We start from the raw sequence: 17,479 nt of genomic DNA on the forward strand, positions 1-17,479 counted from the left end.
CTCTGCCGGGGACATGGAGGTCCTGGGCCTCCTTCACCGCCGCTCCCTCACCACCAGATGCCTGGAGGAAGAACGCCTCATCTTCCGCCTTGGAACACTTCAACCCCAGGGCATCAATGTGGATTTTAACAGTTTCCTCATTTCCCCTTCCCCCACCTCATCCTAGTTTCTAATCTCGAGCAACACGATCCCCTGACTTGTCCGGGCTTGTCGGACCTGCCCAGCTCCTTTTCCACCTATCCACTCCACCCTCTCCTCCCTGACCTATCACCTTCATCTCCTCCCCCACTCACCTATTGTACTCTATGCTACTTTCTCCCCACCCCCACCCTCCTCTAGCTTATCTCTCCACGCTTCAGGCTCTCTGCCTTTATTCCTGATGAAGGGCTTTTGCCCGAAACGTCGATTTTGCCTGTCCTCGGATTTTGCCTGTCCTCGGATGCTGCCTGAACTGCTGTGCTCTTCCAGCACCACTGATCCAGAATCTGGTTTCCAGCATCTGCAGTCATTGTTTTTACCATATAACCATTGTCAGTTGTTGTCAAAACCCATCTAACTCAGTGATGTCCTTCAAGGAAGGAAACTACTATCCTTACCTTGTCTGGACTACATGTGACTCCAAACCCACAGCAATGTGGTTGACTCTGAATTAGGGATGGGCAATTAATTTTGGCCTAGCTGGTGATACACTCATCCCATGAATGAGTAAAAAAAAATTACTTGAAGTTGAACCCACTGAATTTTCCAATTAAAATAGATTTTTTTTGTGGGTTCTCGATGCAGGCATCTTCAATTATTCAGGTGATTTCCTCAGAGTCTGTTACGTCAGGGTACCTGCAGGGTCCTGACATGCAATTCCAGTCTACGCTGCAGAAACATCTGTCTGGACATTGGAAATATCTGAGCCAATATTATTTTACAGCTGCTGTATAAGTAAACTTGCTATATTGGGATTGATTCTGAGAATGTGATAAATTACCTGATCTCAGTAGATGATTCATAAATGTCATCACAGCACTGAACTAGAGGTGGGAAGAAAACAGCAGGATTCCCACTGATTGCTATGTATAATCTTGCTGTTTTTGTAACAATGAGATTTACTCTGATATAAAACAAAGAACAATGAATACTGGAAATCTGAAACAAAAACAGAGAAAATCAGCAGGTCTGGCAACATCTATGGAAAGCAAAGTTAACATTTCAAGTTCGGTGACTCTTCATCAGAACAGGTTTATGTTGAGTTAATTAGTTGCTTGCTGGTACTGGCAGCACAATTGGCCTCAGTCTCATGTGTCAAGGAAGGATAGTGAGAGACAGCAGTCAGGTACCCAGATTTCCATCCACTTTTCATTCTATTGGAAAGTCAGATGCCATAGGAATTGATTAGACTGAGATTGGTTGCTCAAGGATTGATGAATAGAACATTAAGTTTAAAACTGAGATGTTAAGATGATTGATGACATGAGTCAGCATCTCTAGGAGAAAATCAAAACAAGGAGGGAAAGTGAAGTTGGCGAATGGGCCTAGATTTATTTAGGATATCTGGTTAGTATGGACGAGTTGGATGAAGAGTTTGTTTCTATACTGTACGTTTCTATCGGGAGGCTAGTGCAAAAATTGAGAGAGCTGTCTTACTGACTAGCTCAGCAACAACTTGACATAACCATACTTATAGAATCATACCTTACAGAAAATGTTCCAGTCACCACCATCAACAACCCTGGATATGTCCTGTCCCACTGGCAGGACAGACCCAGCAGAGGTTTGGTGGCACAGTGGTATCCACTGGAAGTCTCCAATATTGATGCTAAACCCCATGAAGTCTCATGGCTTCAGATTAAACATGGGCAAGGAAGCCTCCTGCTGATTACCATATATTATCCTTCCTTAGATGATGAATCAGTACTCTTGGACGAAGCACCAAGGCTGGCAAGGGTGCAAAACAATACTCGGGTTGAGGGATTTCAATGTCCCCCAAGAGTGGTTCGGCGGCAGCAGCACTACTGATCAAGCTGGTCAGATCCTAAAGAACAAAGCTGCTAGACTGGGTCTGCGGCAGGAGGACCAAGAAGCAACAACAGGCAAAAACATACTTAACTTCATCCTTACCAACCTACTGACTGCAGATGCATCTGTCCATCGCTGTACTAGTAAGAGTGACCATCTCCTTGTGGAGATGAAGTCCCTGTCTTCACACTGAGAATACCCTCCATCGTGTTGTGTGACACTACCACCATGCTAAATGGGACACAGACTTCAGACAGGAGAAAGTGAGGACTGCAGATGCTGGATATCAGAGTCGAAAAGTGTGGTGCTGGAAAAGCACAGCAGGTTAGGCAGCATCCGAGGGGCAGGAGAGTCAACATTTTGGGCATAAGCCCTTCATCAGGGATGGGGAGGGGTGAAGGGGGCTGAGAGATAAATAGGAGGGTGGGGGTGGGGGGGTGAGGTAGCTGGGATGCTGAGTTGTGCAGGTGGGGGGGTGATTGTGATAGGTCAGACGGGAGGGTGCAGCAGATAGGTGGGAAGGAAGATGGACAGGTAGCACAGTTCAAGAGGGCAGTACCGAGTTGGAGGATTAGATCTGGGGTGAGGTGGGGAAAGGGAGATGATGAAACTGGTGAAGTCGATATTGATGCCATGAGGCTAGAGGGTCCCAAGATGGAAGATAAGACGTTCTTCCACCAGGAGTCAGATTTGATGGTGGAGGAGGCCCAGGACTTGCATGTCCTTGGCGGATTGGGAGGGGAGTTGAAGTGGTGAGCCGCAGGCTGGTGGGGTTGTTTGGTGCATGTGTCCCAGAGATGTTCTCTGAAATGTTCTGCGAGTTGGCATCATGTCTCCCCAACGTACAGGAGACCACATTGACAGCAGTGGATACAGTAGATAAGGTAGGCAGAAGTGGGTACTGCAGATGCTGGAGATTAGAGTCAAGATTAGAGTGGTGCTGGAAAAGCACGTTTCGGGCAAAAGCCCTTCATCAGGAATTCTGCCTGACCTGCTGTGCTTTTCCAGCACCATTCTACTCTTGACAGTAGATGAGGTGTTTGGATGTGCAGGAAAACTTTCTGCCAGATGTGGAAGAATCCTTTGGGGCCTTGGACAGAGGTGAGGGGGAGGCGTGGGTGCAGGTTTCACATCTCTTGCACAAGGGAAGGTGCTGGGAGTGGCGGTTGGGTTGGAGGGAGGTGTCGACCTAATAAGGGAGAATTGGAAGGAATGGTCTCTGCGGAACACAGATAGGGGTGGGGAGGGAAATATACCTCTGGTGATGGAAATGGTGGAGGATAATATGGTGAATCCAGAGATTAGTGGAGTGGAAGGTGAGGACCAGGGTGTTCCCCTGGTCCAATGCCCCCTACCAACCCCACTCCCTCTCCTGTAAAAATGCTAACCCCTACTCTCTATTCCTCCATCGTAAGTGCTCCCAGGAGATGCAATTCCACTCCAGGACGTCCCAGCTGGCCTCTTATTTCAAGGACCACCCCTCCAAATGCAACAAGGATGGAATCCCCTTGGTTCTCACCTTCCACCCCACTAATTTCTGGATGCAGTGCATTATCCTCCACCATTTCTGCCACCTACAATCAGACCCCACTACCAGAGATACATTTCCCTCCCCACCCTTTCCTTTAGTGAGGTGACCAGAACTGCACACAGTATTTCAGTTGTGGCATGACTCATGCACTGTACAACTCCATCATTACTTCCTTGCTCTTACACTCTAGACCATGAGTAATGAAAGCAAGTGTCCCATATGCCTTCTTAACTATCCTATTCACGTGTTCTGCTGACTTCAGGGATCTGTGAATAATTACCCCAAGATCCTTTAGTTCCTCTAAGCTATCCAGATTCCTGCCATTCATTAAATACTCCCTCATCTTATTTCTTCTTCCAAAGTGCATTACCTTGCACTTTTCAGGGTTAAATACCATCTGCAATTTTCCATCTGACTAACCCCTCTATAGGGGTTCATGTTCAAATGCCACAAGATCTGGACAATATCCAGGCTTTGGCTGACAAATGCTACAATCAACATCTTTGGAGTTACCATTGACCAGAAACTCAACTGGACTCACCAAATAAGCACAGTGGCTATAACAGCAGGTCAGAGGCTAGGAATATTGTGGCGAGGAACTCACCTCCTGACTCCCCAAAGCCTGTTCACCATCTACAAGGCACAAATCAGGAGTGTTATGAAATACTCCCCATTTGCCTGGATGGATGCAGCTCCAAAAACATTCAAGAAGCTTGACACGGTCCTGGACAAGGTAGACAAGCAGGAGGGTAGGAGACCTCACAACCCAGGCAGCATCAGGAGGTGGAGAATGTTTCGGGTGTAACTTTTCTACAGGATCTGAAGAAGGGTTACAACTGAGACGTTGACTTCTCCACCTCCTCATGCTGCCTGCCTTGCTGTGTTCTTCCAGCTTCCTGCTTGTCTACCTTGGATTCCAGTATCTGTAGTTTTTTTGTCTCTAACCAATCTGAACAAAGCAGCCCACTTGATTGGCACTGCATCCACTCCCTCCACCACCGATGCTCAGCAGCAGCAGTGTGAACTATCTACAAGATGCACTGCAGTAATTTACCCATGGTAAATCCCGGAATTTACCTACTGGGTCAAAATCCTGGAATTCCCTCCTCAAGGGCATCGTGGACCAACCTACAGCTTGTGGAATGCTACAGTTTAAAAGAAGGTTCAAGATGGCAGCTTAGCACCAATTCTCAAGGGCAACTAATGACAGGCTGGCCAGCCAACGATGTCCATGTCTCACAAGAGAATAAAAAAACACTTCAACTGTAAAAATCTGACAGTTAAAAACTATTTTCAAATTAATACTTATAGTGACTAGCACTGTTTTTCAAGATGCTTTGTAAACCTCCTTTTTGTTGAAGCATTTGACATGAGCTTCTTCTATTCCTCTGGTCTTTCTGAATGCCATCTCTGTTTGGTCAGCCTGACACATCAGAAAGCAAGATGTGTGGAAAAGCCTCCTCCTTAGCTGTCATCAGGAGTTGGTGCCTCGGAATGACCAAGCACCATTGATCTCCCTGATTTTGTCTTCTCTCCTGGCAATTGCTGCAGCTGATGTTGGCACTTTCCCTGCTCAAGATAACTAAGCTTAGGAAGTGAGCGGAATGACACTAAAATCTGTCTTATCTGTGACCATTGAAAATATGTAGGTAGTTTAAAATATTCATTATGAAATTACGACAACTTTCAAAATTATGAGACATACCAAACAACTATGTATATCTATAGCATTTATAAATACTGTATTCCACCCCTGGATCTCAAATCAGACCAAATTAAAAACGTTCAATAGAAGAATGTGAAAAATCTTCATTAATAGTTTTTCCAGATTGAAAAATCTTAGTCTTGAACAATAGTTGGAAAACTAGATCAGTAATACTTCATAAAGGTGAGGTCATGGTTACAAATAGAGCTCCTGTTGTGATGAATTTAAAGTAAGTACTTAGAAGACATCTGTAATTTAAAGTCACTTATTATATTTCCTGGCACTGAAGCACTGGAACATTTTTTCTTACAATTCATTTGGGTGTTTCTGTCTGATTTACACAGCCTTTACAGAAAGTAGAAAGGACAAGGAGTCAAACACCAGGCAAGTTGGGAATAAATTACATTTATGACAAGTTCAAATGAGACACATGCTCCACCACTGAAACGAAGGATTGGATTTTACATGGTGCTGTGGTCCTCTTGTCCCTCTCTGCCCCACTATCATATGGAAGCTGAATTTCCATGCCTCAGGGTCAGGAAATTCTGTTGAATTTCCAATTGAACTGCTAGCAGCTCTGTGATCATAGCCATACTCGACAGGAGTGCTGCTTACTTCTGGGACCAGAAAATCTCCCAGTGGAGCTGTCACTGACTATGTGGCAGGTATTTCATTGGAGTCAGACTCAGAGATCCTAGTGAGATGGGTGACAGGGAATGGATTTGAGAAGTAAACATGGGGAGTGAGAGTAAAATGGTGACTGTGACTGGGCAAGGTGTGCTGGTAAAGCAGTAAGGGTGACTGGCAGGGAATGGTTGTAGAGGGATTTTACAAAGTACTGATGGGTATGGGGATGACCACACCACCCACCCCAACATCAACTGGGCTACCTACTTGGTGTGGGCCAACCCCTGCTGTGGGTAAAATATTGAGGGGGCAGGATGAGGCTGGTCATGTGGTGCTCAAGTATCCATTAAGAGCCTTGTTATTCCATGGGTGGAAAAGCTGCTATCCATATACACAGCTATAAAATTTCACACAACATGGGGGTCAAACGGCCAGGTGACACGTAAACTACACACTAGAACTTAATGACCCACACCCTTTATTCAAACCCACCAGCTGGAGAAGCAAAGAATATAAAACCAATCCATACAGCAGAAACTGGGTTACTTCTCCACCAGAAAGCCATTTGCATCCTACTTTGCTCAATGTTAACCTGGTGAGGTCTGAATTAATAGATCTACAGATCAGGTCTGATTACATCAATTGGACACCAATATTTTTAAATTTGGCTTCAGCAGGGAAACTGCTGTGACTTCCCAACACACCCAAGCTAGTCCAAATAAGATTGGAATATGAAGAGGCCCAGAACAGTATGCCTTTTACTTTATTTCAGATGATCAAGGTGACCAGAAGTGATTGCTCAAGCCTGATGACATTTCTTCTTCAAGGTGATACAGAAACCCTGTTTCCCATACCTAAATGCATGCCCATTGGAAACCGTATGCTTGATTTTCAATCGGGCAGATAGTCATTCATACAACAGAAGCACAAGGAACAAGTGTAAGCTACTTAGCAAGGTCATGTCAGATCTGATTTTAACCTCAACTTTACATTGCTGCATCTCCCTGTTGACCATTCATTCCCCTCAGTAATCAAGAATATATCTACCTTAAAAATATTTAATGTTTCTGCATCCACTGCCTTTTGAGGAAGGGAATTCACAACCTTCTCAGAGAAGAAAATGTTTCCTCATCTCTGTTTTAACTGAGTGATTCCTTATTTCTAAATTATGACCCCTAATTCTAGATTCTCCCACAACAGGAAACATCTTCTCAATGTCCCCTCAGTTGAGTCCCCTCAGGATCTTAAATGAAACAAAGAACTGCAGATGCTGGAAATCTGAAACAAAATCAGAAATTGCTGGAAATACCCAGAAGGTCTGGCAGCATCTATGGACAGAAGGTAGAAGGAGGTGGCTCTAGAAATCGTGGACGCATTGGTAATCATTTTCCAATATTCTATAGTTTCAGGATCAGTTCCTGCAGATTGGAGAGTGGCTAATGTTGTCCCACTTTTCAAGAAGGGAGGGAGAGAGAAAACAGGGAATTATAGACCCGTTAGCCTGACGTCAGTGTGGGAAAGATGCTGGAGTCAATTATAAAAGATGAAATTCCGACTCACTTGTATAGCAGTAACAAGATAGGTCAGAGTCAGCATAGATTTACGAAGGGGAAATCATGCTTGACTAATCTTCTGGAATTTTTTGAGGATGTAACTATGAAGATGGACAAGGGAGAGCCAGTGGGTGTAGTGTCCCTGGACTTTCAGAAAGCCTTTGTTAAAGTCCCACATAGGAGATTAGTGAGCAAATTTGGTACATAGTATTGGGGGCAAAATACTGACTTGGATTGAAAATTAGGTGCCTGACAGGAAGCAAAGAGTAGTGATAAGGGGTCCCTTTCGGAATGGCAGGCGGTGACCAGTGGTGTACCACAAGGTTCAGTGCTGGGACCGGAGCTATTTACAATATACATTAATGAAATAGATGAAGGTATTAAAAGTAATATTAGCAAATTTGCTGATAACACAAAGCTGGGTGGCAGGGTGAAATGTGAGGAGGATGTTATGAGAATACAGGATGACTTGGACAGGCTGGGTGAGTGGACAGATGCTTGGCAGATGCAGTTTAATGTGGACAGATATGTGGTTATCCACTTTGATGGCAAGAACAGGAAGGCAGATTACTATCTAAATGGAGTCAAGTTAGGTAAAGGGGAAGTACAATGAGATCTAGGTGTTCTTGTACATCAGTCAGTGAATGCAAGCATGCAGGTAGTCAAGAAAGCTAATGGCATGCTGGCCTTCATAACAAGAGGAATTTAGTATATGAGCAAAGAGGGCCTCCTGCAGCTGTACAGGGCCCTGGTAAGACCGCACCTGGAGTATAGTGTGCAGTTTTAGTCTCAAAATGTGATGAAGGACATTCTGACTATTGAGGGAGTGCAGCGTAGGTTCATGAGGTCCCGAAATGGCGGGACTATCTTATGTTGAAAGATTGAAGCAACTGGGCTTGTTTACACTTGAGTTTTGAGTTTTGGGAGGGGATCTGATTGAGACGTATAAGATTACTAAAAGATTGGACACTCTGGTGGCAGGAAGCATGTTTCCGCTGATGGGTGAGTCCAGAACCAGAGGACACAGTTTAAAAATAAGGGTAGGCCAATTAGAACAGTGTTGAGGAGAAATTTCTTTCCCCAGAGAGTGGTGGACATATGGAATGCTCTGCCCCAGAAGGCAGTGGAGGGCAAGTCTCTGGATACTTTCGAGAAAGAGTTGGATAGAGCTCTTAAAGATAGTGGAATCAAGGGATATGGGGATAGGGCAGGAACGGGATACTGATTGCGAATGATCAGCCATGATCATAATGAATAGTGGTGCTGGCTCAAAGGGTCAAATGGCCTACTCCTGCACCTATTGTCTATAATGTTTCAAGTGCAATGACCATTCTTTAGAACATAACAGTTTCCTCACACAACTGCAGGAGACAGAGAGTAATGGTGGAGGGTTTTTTTTTGGACTGGAGATCTGCGAGCAGTGGTGTTCCACAAGGATCAGTTCTGGGCTCTGTTTTGTTTGCCATTTATATAAATGACTTGGATGAGAATATAAGAGACATGGTTAGTATGTTTGTGGACGATACCAAAATTGGTAGCATTGTAGTCAGTGAAGGAGGTTTTCTAAGATTAGAAAGGGATCTTGATCAAATAGGTGAATGGCAGATGAAATTCAATTGGGATAAATGTGAGGTATTGCATTTTGGCGCAACAAACAAAGGTAGGGTTTATACAATTAACAGTAGGGCATTGGGTAGTAGTGTAGAACAGAGGGACCTAGGGGTGCAAGTACATAATTCTTTGAAGTTTGTGTCATATATGGAAAGGGTAGTTAAAAAGGTATTTGGCATGCCTGCCTTCATTGCTCAGTCCTTTGAATATATAAGTTGGAAAGTCATGTTGAGGTTGTATAGGGTGTTGGTGAGATGTCTTCTGGAACACTGTGTCCAGTTCTGGCTGCCCAATTAAAAGAAGAATATTATCAAGCTAAAGTGGTTCCAGAAGAGATTTACCAGGATGTTGTCAGGATGGAAGCTTTGAGTTAGAAGGAAAGGCTGGATAGGCTAGGAGTTTTTTCACTGTAGCGTAGGATATTGAGAAACAAACTGATAGAAGTTCATAAAATAATGTGAGGTATAGATAGAGTTAATAGCAGTTGGTTTTTCCCTATGATGGGGGATTTCAAGACTACAGGGCACATTTTTAAGGTGAGAGAAGAAAAATTTAAAACAGATATGAGACAATGTTTTTACACAGAGGATGGTTCACATGTGGAATGAACTTCCTGAGAATGTGGTGGATGTGGGTACAATCACAATATCTAAAAGATAGCTAAATGAATGGGAAAGGTTTGGAGGGAGTGGGCCAGGAGCAGGCAGGTGGGATGAGTTTTGTTTTGGATTATGTTCGGCATGGACTGGTTAGACCAAAGGATTTGTTTTCATGCTCTGTGACTCTATGACTCTATAAGCCATAGAAAATGGCTTGAAAATCCAGAGAATACAGGCCTACCCTGTCTAGCCTTTCCTCACAAGGAAATCTGCTCATTCTAGGTATAAGTCTAGTAAGCCTTCTCTGAACTGCTTGTAACCCATTAGTATCCTTCCATAAGTACAGTGACCAATCCTTTACACAGTACCTGAGATGCTGTCTCACCATGACTTGTATAACTTAAGCAAAATCTTCCAGCTCTTGCGTACTATTCCTGTCGCAATAAACCATAACATTCTATTAGCTTTCCTGATTACTTGCTGTACCTGCATACTAACCTAGGACACCCAGATATCTCTGTATCTCACAGCTCTGCAACCTCGTATTATCGAGATAGCATGTTTCTTTTATATTCTTTCTACCAAAATTGACAATTTCACACTTTTCAATATTGTACTCTATTTTCCAGATCATTGCCCACTCACATAAGCTGTCTATGACTCTTTGTTGGCTCCTTCTTTCCTTCACAACTTATTTTCATACCTATTTTTGTGTCATCAGTAAATTTAGTTACCATACCTTTGATCACTTCATACACGTCATTTGTACAAACTATAAACAGTTGAGGCCCTAGTCAGCAACCCCTGTGACATACCACTAATGACATCCCATCAGTCTGAAAAAGACTCGTTTATTCCTATTCTCTGCTTCCTGTTACCCAAGCCAATCTTCTATTCATGCCATATGTTAACCCCTACACCATGAGCTTTTATTTTCTGCAATAACCTTTGTTGTGGGCACCTTACCAAATGTCTTCTGCAAATCGAAATACAATAGATCCACTGGTTCGTGTTTACCTACAGCGCAACTTATCTCTTCAAAGAACTCCAATAAATTAGTTAAACATGATTTCATGTTGGTTTAGCTTTAATATCTTGAACGTATTCAAGTATCCCGTTACAATGTCTTTAATACCAGTTTCCAACAGAATGGTCAATGGTACAACTTTGAGGAGAGTACAGGGACAAAAGGATCTCAGGGTTCACATGCATAATTCTTTGAAGGTGGGCAGGGAAGTGGAAACAATTGTTAAAAAGGCTTATAGGATCCTTGGATAATAAATAGAGGTATAGAATATTAAAGCAAAGGAGTGATGCTACACCTCTACAAATCATTGATCAGTCCACATTTGGAGTATTGTGTTCAATTCAGGGCACCTTACTTAAGAATGGATGTTAAAGTCTTGAAGGGAGTGCAAAGGAGACTAACTAGAATGAGAGATTTTAAATACAAGGAAGGAAGAGAGAAACTGGGTTTATTCTTCTTGGAGCAGAGAAGTATAAGAGGTGACCTTATTGAGATGTTCAGAATTATGAAGAAGTTTCAGGGTAAAAGAAGATATATTGCTTCCACTAGTTGGTATGTCAGTAACTCAGGATCACAATTTCAAGACTGTCAGCAAAAGAGCTAGGAGTGAGATGAGTTGTTAGGATTTGGAATGCACAGCCATGGAGAATGGTGGAGGCGGATTTTGTAGGAGGTTTCAAAAGACAGCAACATACATTTGACAGGGATGAACTGGGAGGGCTCTGGAGATAGGGCAGGAGAATGGAACTAGCTGGGTAGCTCTTTTGGGAGCTGGTAGAGATATGATGGGTTGAATGGCATTCTTCTGTACTGTAATTTGATTTGTCCTACACTCCATGCTACCTACCTGCTCACCCACTAATAGTGGTGGTCACCAGTCAAAATTGTATCATCCTACTGCTGAACTGTGCAAGAAACATTGTGGGGGCTAAAATCAACCACAAAGACCCCTCCAGTCAATTGGTTCAATCAGGTTGGACAGAACACTAGCCTTAATAAAAACTTCTTGTAATTATCAGCTATTAGTCCAGATTTTGTGGGAGTGGTATATCTCATGTTACTCTGTTGAATAGACTTGTTCACACACATTTAGATTTTAAAACCTTTTGCCCATAAAGTTAGTCAAAGTGCTAGTTAATGAATTTGTGGGAGAGAAGCATGGCATATGTAATGTTCATGACCAATAAGCACTTCTTCTTGACCAACAGATTAAACAGCTGAGAAATAAACAGGAGAAGGATTGAGGAAGAGGTTAGAAAGGATGAATTCAAGTACAGCAAGGAAGAACAATTTGGTTAAGACTGAGGAGAAAGAATGACAAAAAAAGTTAAGAAAACATAAGTTTAAAATCTCCATCAATTTACAACCTGAAATAATGAGGTTGTATATTTTTAATTTTCACTTTCTGGGCAGAAAGGTGGATTGGCAATTCCATACAATTATGTAACAACAACTTGTATTTCTACAACAAAAGGCTCCTCACAGAAAAGATTTAAAGAAAAATTGGGCACTGTGCCATGTGAAGCAACTTTGGAGTGGACAGTTAACAGCTTGGTCTAAGATTTAGTTTTAAGTAGTATCTTAAAAGGAAAATAGAGGGTAAAGAAGAGAGGCACATTTATCAAGGGAATTCCAGCGTTTAGCACTGAGCAACTGATATCAATGGAGCAATTAAAATTGGTGTTGTCCAAGAGGTCAGACTTGGATGAGGCCAGATATTTGCCATTGGGCTAAAAGAGGTTACAGAGATTTTGTAGGTGATTTGAAAATAAGGAATGAATAGGGAAAAGATTAAATGTGAGATGTTGTTTCAAGAAGGTGATTTGATTTGATTTGATTTGATTTGATTTGATATATTATTGTCACATGTACTGAGATACAAGAAAAAGTATTGCTTTTGCATGCTAACCAGACAAATCATACCTTAAATAAATACATCAGGGTAATAGAACAGAATGCAAATTGTAGTTTTACAGCTACAGAGAAGGTGCAGAGAAAGACCAACTCTCAAATATGAGAGCTCTGGTCATAAGTCTGTTAACAGAGACGAAGCTATTCCTGAATCTGTTGGTACAAATTTTCAAATTTTTCTTTTGCTCGATGGAAGAGAGTAGAACTGGGGTGAGAGGGGTCTTTGGTTATGCTGCTTGCTTTCCCAAGGCAGTGAGAAGTGTAGACAGAGTCAATGGAAGTAAGGCTGGTTTTCGTGATGGACGTTCACAATTCTCTGTAATTTCTTGTGGTCTTTGGGCAGAGCAGTTGCCAAACCAAACTGTGATGTATCCAGATAGGATGCTTTCTATCGTGAACCTATAAAACTGGATTATAGTCATTGTGGGGATGCCAAATTTCCTTAGCCTTCTGAGCAAGTAAAGGCTTGGTTTGCTTTCTTAAGTGCAGCATCAACATGGATGAGCCAGATCAGATTCTTGGGGATGTTTATTCCTTGGAACTTGAAGCACTCTTCTACATCCACCTCAGCATCATCTATACAGAGAGGGGCATGACCTCCACTCTGCTTCCAGAAGTCGACAATCAGCTCCTTCACTTTGCTGACATTGAAAGAGAGATTGTTGTCTTTCCACCATGCCACTAAGCCATCACTTTCTTATACCCTGTCTCATTGTTGTTGAGGTCTGGCACACTATGGTAGTATCATCAGCAAATTTGTAAACAGAGTTAGAACTGAATTTGACCACACTCTTGTTAGTGTATAAGGAATATAGTTGAGTATACAGCCGTGCAGAGCACTGGTGTTGGGGATTATTGTGAAGGGGGTGTTCTTGCCTATCCTTACCTGATTGTGGTCTGTGGGCCAGGATGTCTAGGAACCAGCTGCAGAGGATGGAGCAGATGGAGGAGATGCATAGCTTGTTGAAATTTACAATTCACAGGGTATCTCTTCTTCATTGTAAGTTCCAAGCTGATTTGCATTTTGATAATTGCATGTATTGTCACATACCGCTATTTTTGCAGAACATATCAGGCAATTATGTTTTTCAAGGGCAAGTCACTAAGAAAATGTACAAGTTTTGAATATTCAGTTCATAATGGTTTGTATCAAACCCCAGACCAGACTGTTCTATCCCAAGTCAGGACAGTACAGCAGATGACCAGCAAAAATAAGCTTCTATACCAGTCTGCCACCTCTGTTCCTGACTTGGCTGAGCTTGCTGAGGATGGCAGGGTGTGGGGTGGGAAAGTGAAATTGCTATCTTGTTTATTGGGCTTTGTGGTCATTGGACAGCTCATAAACAGTTCAACTTCTGACTTTCCGAGATTTTCATGCAGCTAAGTGGCCGTTTGCACTTTGTGAAATTGCATAACTGTAGCCTGATGGGAACTGGGGTTGCTGTTTTGAAATAGTTTTATTTGATGGAAGAAAGTGCGATAATTTCCCCTACCATATCCCAAGTCCAAACTTTTCATTGGCTTTGGTCAATTTGAAGATAAAGACTCTCTCAGATTTTTAAATCTACACATAAATTGTAGTCACAGCGAGAGCTGCTAATTTAGATTTAAACATGCCCCTTTTGTGGTGTCCCACTTCCATTCCTTCTCACAATGTTCAGCACCATTTGCAACTCCTCATACACTGAAGCAGTCCATGCAAGTGCAACAAGATCTGGACAATATCCAGTCTTGGGCTGACAAGATGCAAGTAACATTTGAGCCACACAAACGCTAGGCTATGACCATCATCAATAAGAGACAAACTAACCATGCACCCCATGATATTGAATGGTATTACCATCACTAAATTCCCCCATTATCAACATTCTGGGAGTTATCATTGATCAGAAACTCAATTGGGCTCACCACATAAATGCAGTGGCTACTAGAGCACATCAGATGCTAGGAATATTGCAGCAAGTAAGTCACCTCCTGACTCCCCAAAATCTACAAGGCATAAGTTAGGAGTGTGATGGAATACTCAGCACTTCTCTGGATAAGTGCATCCCCAACAACACTCAAGGAGCTTGACACCATCCAGGACTAAGCAGTCCACTTGATTGGCACTGTAAACACAAGCATCCATTCCCTCCATTATCTGTGCTCACTAGCAGCTGTGTATACTATCTGCAAAGTACACTGCAGAATTTCACCAAAGATCCTCAGACAGCATCTTCCAAACCCATGGTCACTTCCATTTAGAAGGACAAAGCAAATATATAGGAACACCACCAAGTTCAAGATTCCCTTCAAGGCACTCACCATCCTGACTTGAAAATGTTATTGGTATTCCTTCACTGTCGCTGGGTCAAAATCCTGAAATTCCCTCTCTAATGGTATTGTTGCTCCAAACCATATTCCCAGTACCTTCAGGTAGCCTGTCCTGACGGTGAAGGGGATGAAAGATCGGTCAGCTCAGTTCGCAAAGAACATGCCCTTGCTCTTGTCTCAATTTAACTTGGCTCCCAAGGCCAGTTCTAACTGGTCACAGATGTTCAGGAGTCTACATACTAACAGTGGACCCGAGCAGAAAACAGCAGAAAACCTGGGAGGTTTGACCTGCAGGCCTCTGGTGCCTGGAATAGTCACCCCTCTCACGATCATATCTTTCTTGATAGACTCAGCAAATAGCTCTATACAACACAGAAACAAGGCAGGAGAGAGTGGGCAACCCTGTTTGACTCCAGATATGATCAGGAAACATTCTGAGTCCTACTCATTGATTGTGACTGCACTACCGATGTTGGTGTAGAGCACTGGGATCCAATTATGGATTTTCTCCATCATACCTCAGCACCCCAGCAACAAAGGCAGGAATGAGAGCCAGCACTGGACCTAACTTTTGTCTGGAATAGGAAAATCCATTCCCTCATGAATTATGTTGATTGAATATTTTAATCTTAATATTAACCACCCAATGATGGATGGGAGGCATAGGTGACAGAATTAAACCATATGTGCAAAACTCAACTGAAACTAGTTGCAAATGCCATGGGATTCACAATGTTTTCTCTTTCCTAACCCACTGGTGCAGTAGTTAATGTTCCACTTCCCTAGCATTGGACTTCCTTTTAGCCTGCCAGCTGAAGGATCAATTTGATCGGAAGAAGAATTGGTTCCAAAGAGTGATAATAAATTTCTGTCATTAAGTTTGGCAGGATTGCTGCACCTCTGAAAATACCAGTGATTTTTAGAAGCTCATTAACCTGTTAGCCTTATACCTCAATACTTGGGATTAGGAGATCTCTAAATCTAAGTCCAATTTCTGAAAATCATTAAATCAGTAAAATAATTGTACTAAATGCTCATCTGTGATGGTAAAGGGAACAGTTCAAATAGAAAACAGGAGGCACACATCAATAGCAGAATTTACTCCTTCACTATCAGCTGTACATGAAGGACAGTAAATTCATAATGATTCTGTAAACATGACATTTCAGCAAAAAATTATCTCAATGGAACAAACATCCTCGAGTGTCAGTGGAAGAAGTTAGCATGTAAAATGCAAATTAGTATAAATTCATTAAGATGCAAATTATACAGACTTTTTAATTAATATAATAACACTTTTGGACAAAGTATTTGAATAATTTGAGATTACAAATATAATATGTGTCGCAGATTTGGGAAATAACTGATGCCTGTCCACATAGTTATATCCTTTAATTTTCAATGGAAAAAGGAGAATTAGTTGTACTGGTCCTCTGTTTGCAAAACATCTTTTCTATTTTCATATTCTGTTGAAAATAAATTCTATTTCAGCATTTTCTATTTTTATTTCAGTATCTATTGGATGCATGGTCCTGGTCACATTTCTTACCTTTGGGTTTGGATGACGGCTAATAATAAGGCTGATAGGGCCTGGACCACATTCACTTAGAATTGCATATGCTTCACTCAGAGCTGCATGCCGCAGGCTCACTGAGTCCACCTCCAAAATTTGATCACCTCGGCTGCAATGAAAGAGAAAGAAACTTAGGTATTCGTGTTTAGTGTGTGGAACAAAATTAAGAGGTTATGGTGCCTTAATTGTGATGTCTGTATTTCTAAAGTGCATATGCACTAAAATTCAACTGTAAGGAGCTAATTTAAATCATTTGATTACATAGAACATAGAAGAATACAGCGCAGTACAGGCCTTCGGCCCTCGATATTGCGCCGATCCAAGCCCACCTAACCTACACTAGCCCACTATCCTCCATATGCCTATCCAATGCCCGCTTAAATGCCCATAATGAGGGAAAGTCCACCACTGCTACTGGCAGGGCATTCCATGAACTCACGACTCGCTGAGTAAAGAACCTACCCCTAACATCTGTCCTATACCTACCCCCCCTTAATTTAAAGCTATGCCCCCTTGTAATAAATGACTCCATACGTGGAAAAAGATTCTCACTGTCGACCCTATCTAAACCCCTAATCATCTTGTACACCTCTATCAAGTCACCCCTAAACCTTCTTTTCTCCAATGAAAACAACCCCAAGTGCCTCAACCTTTCCTCATATGATCTTTCTACCATACCAGGCAACATCCTGGTAAACATCTTCTGCACCAGTTCCAGTGCCTCCACATCCTTCCTATAGTATGGCAACCAAAACTGCACACAATACTCCAGATGCGGACGCACCAGAGTCTTATACAACTGCAACATGAACTCAGGACTCCAGAACTCAATTCCTCTACCAATAAAAGCCAGTACGCCATATGCCTTCTTAACCGCACTATTTACCTGGGTGGCAACTTTCAAAGATCTGTGTACATAGACATCAAGATCCCTCTGCTCATCCACACTACCAAGTATCCGACCATTAGCCCAGTACCCCATCTTTTTATTACACTTACCAAAGTGAATCACCTCACACTGA

The 17,479-nt window shown here is 42.4% G+C and overlaps 1 protein-coding gene across 2 annotated transcripts in view; it reads right to left on the bottom strand.

Annotated features, from left to right (window-relative positions):
- pdzd2 (PDZ domain containing 2) overlaps window positions 1-17,479 on the bottom strand; it is a 420,957-nt gene that overhangs the window by 116,638 nt on the left and 286,840 nt on the right. For both annotated transcript variants that reach the window (XM_043687429.1, XM_043687436.1), the window contains one exon: window positions 16,434-16,566. In XM_043687429.1, the coding sequence (XP_043543364.1) occupies window positions 16,434-16,566 (133 nt within the window). The remainder of the gene's footprint in view (window positions 1-16,433; window positions 16,567-17,479) is intronic.

Source organism: Chiloscyllium plagiosum, chromosome 1 (genome assembly GCF_004010195.1).
Source record: "Chiloscyllium plagiosum isolate BGI_BamShark_2017 chromosome 1, ASM401019v2, whole genome shotgun sequence".
Lineage (NCBI taxonomy): Eukaryota > Metazoa > Chordata > Chondrichthyes > Orectolobiformes > Hemiscylliidae > Chiloscyllium > Chiloscyllium plagiosum.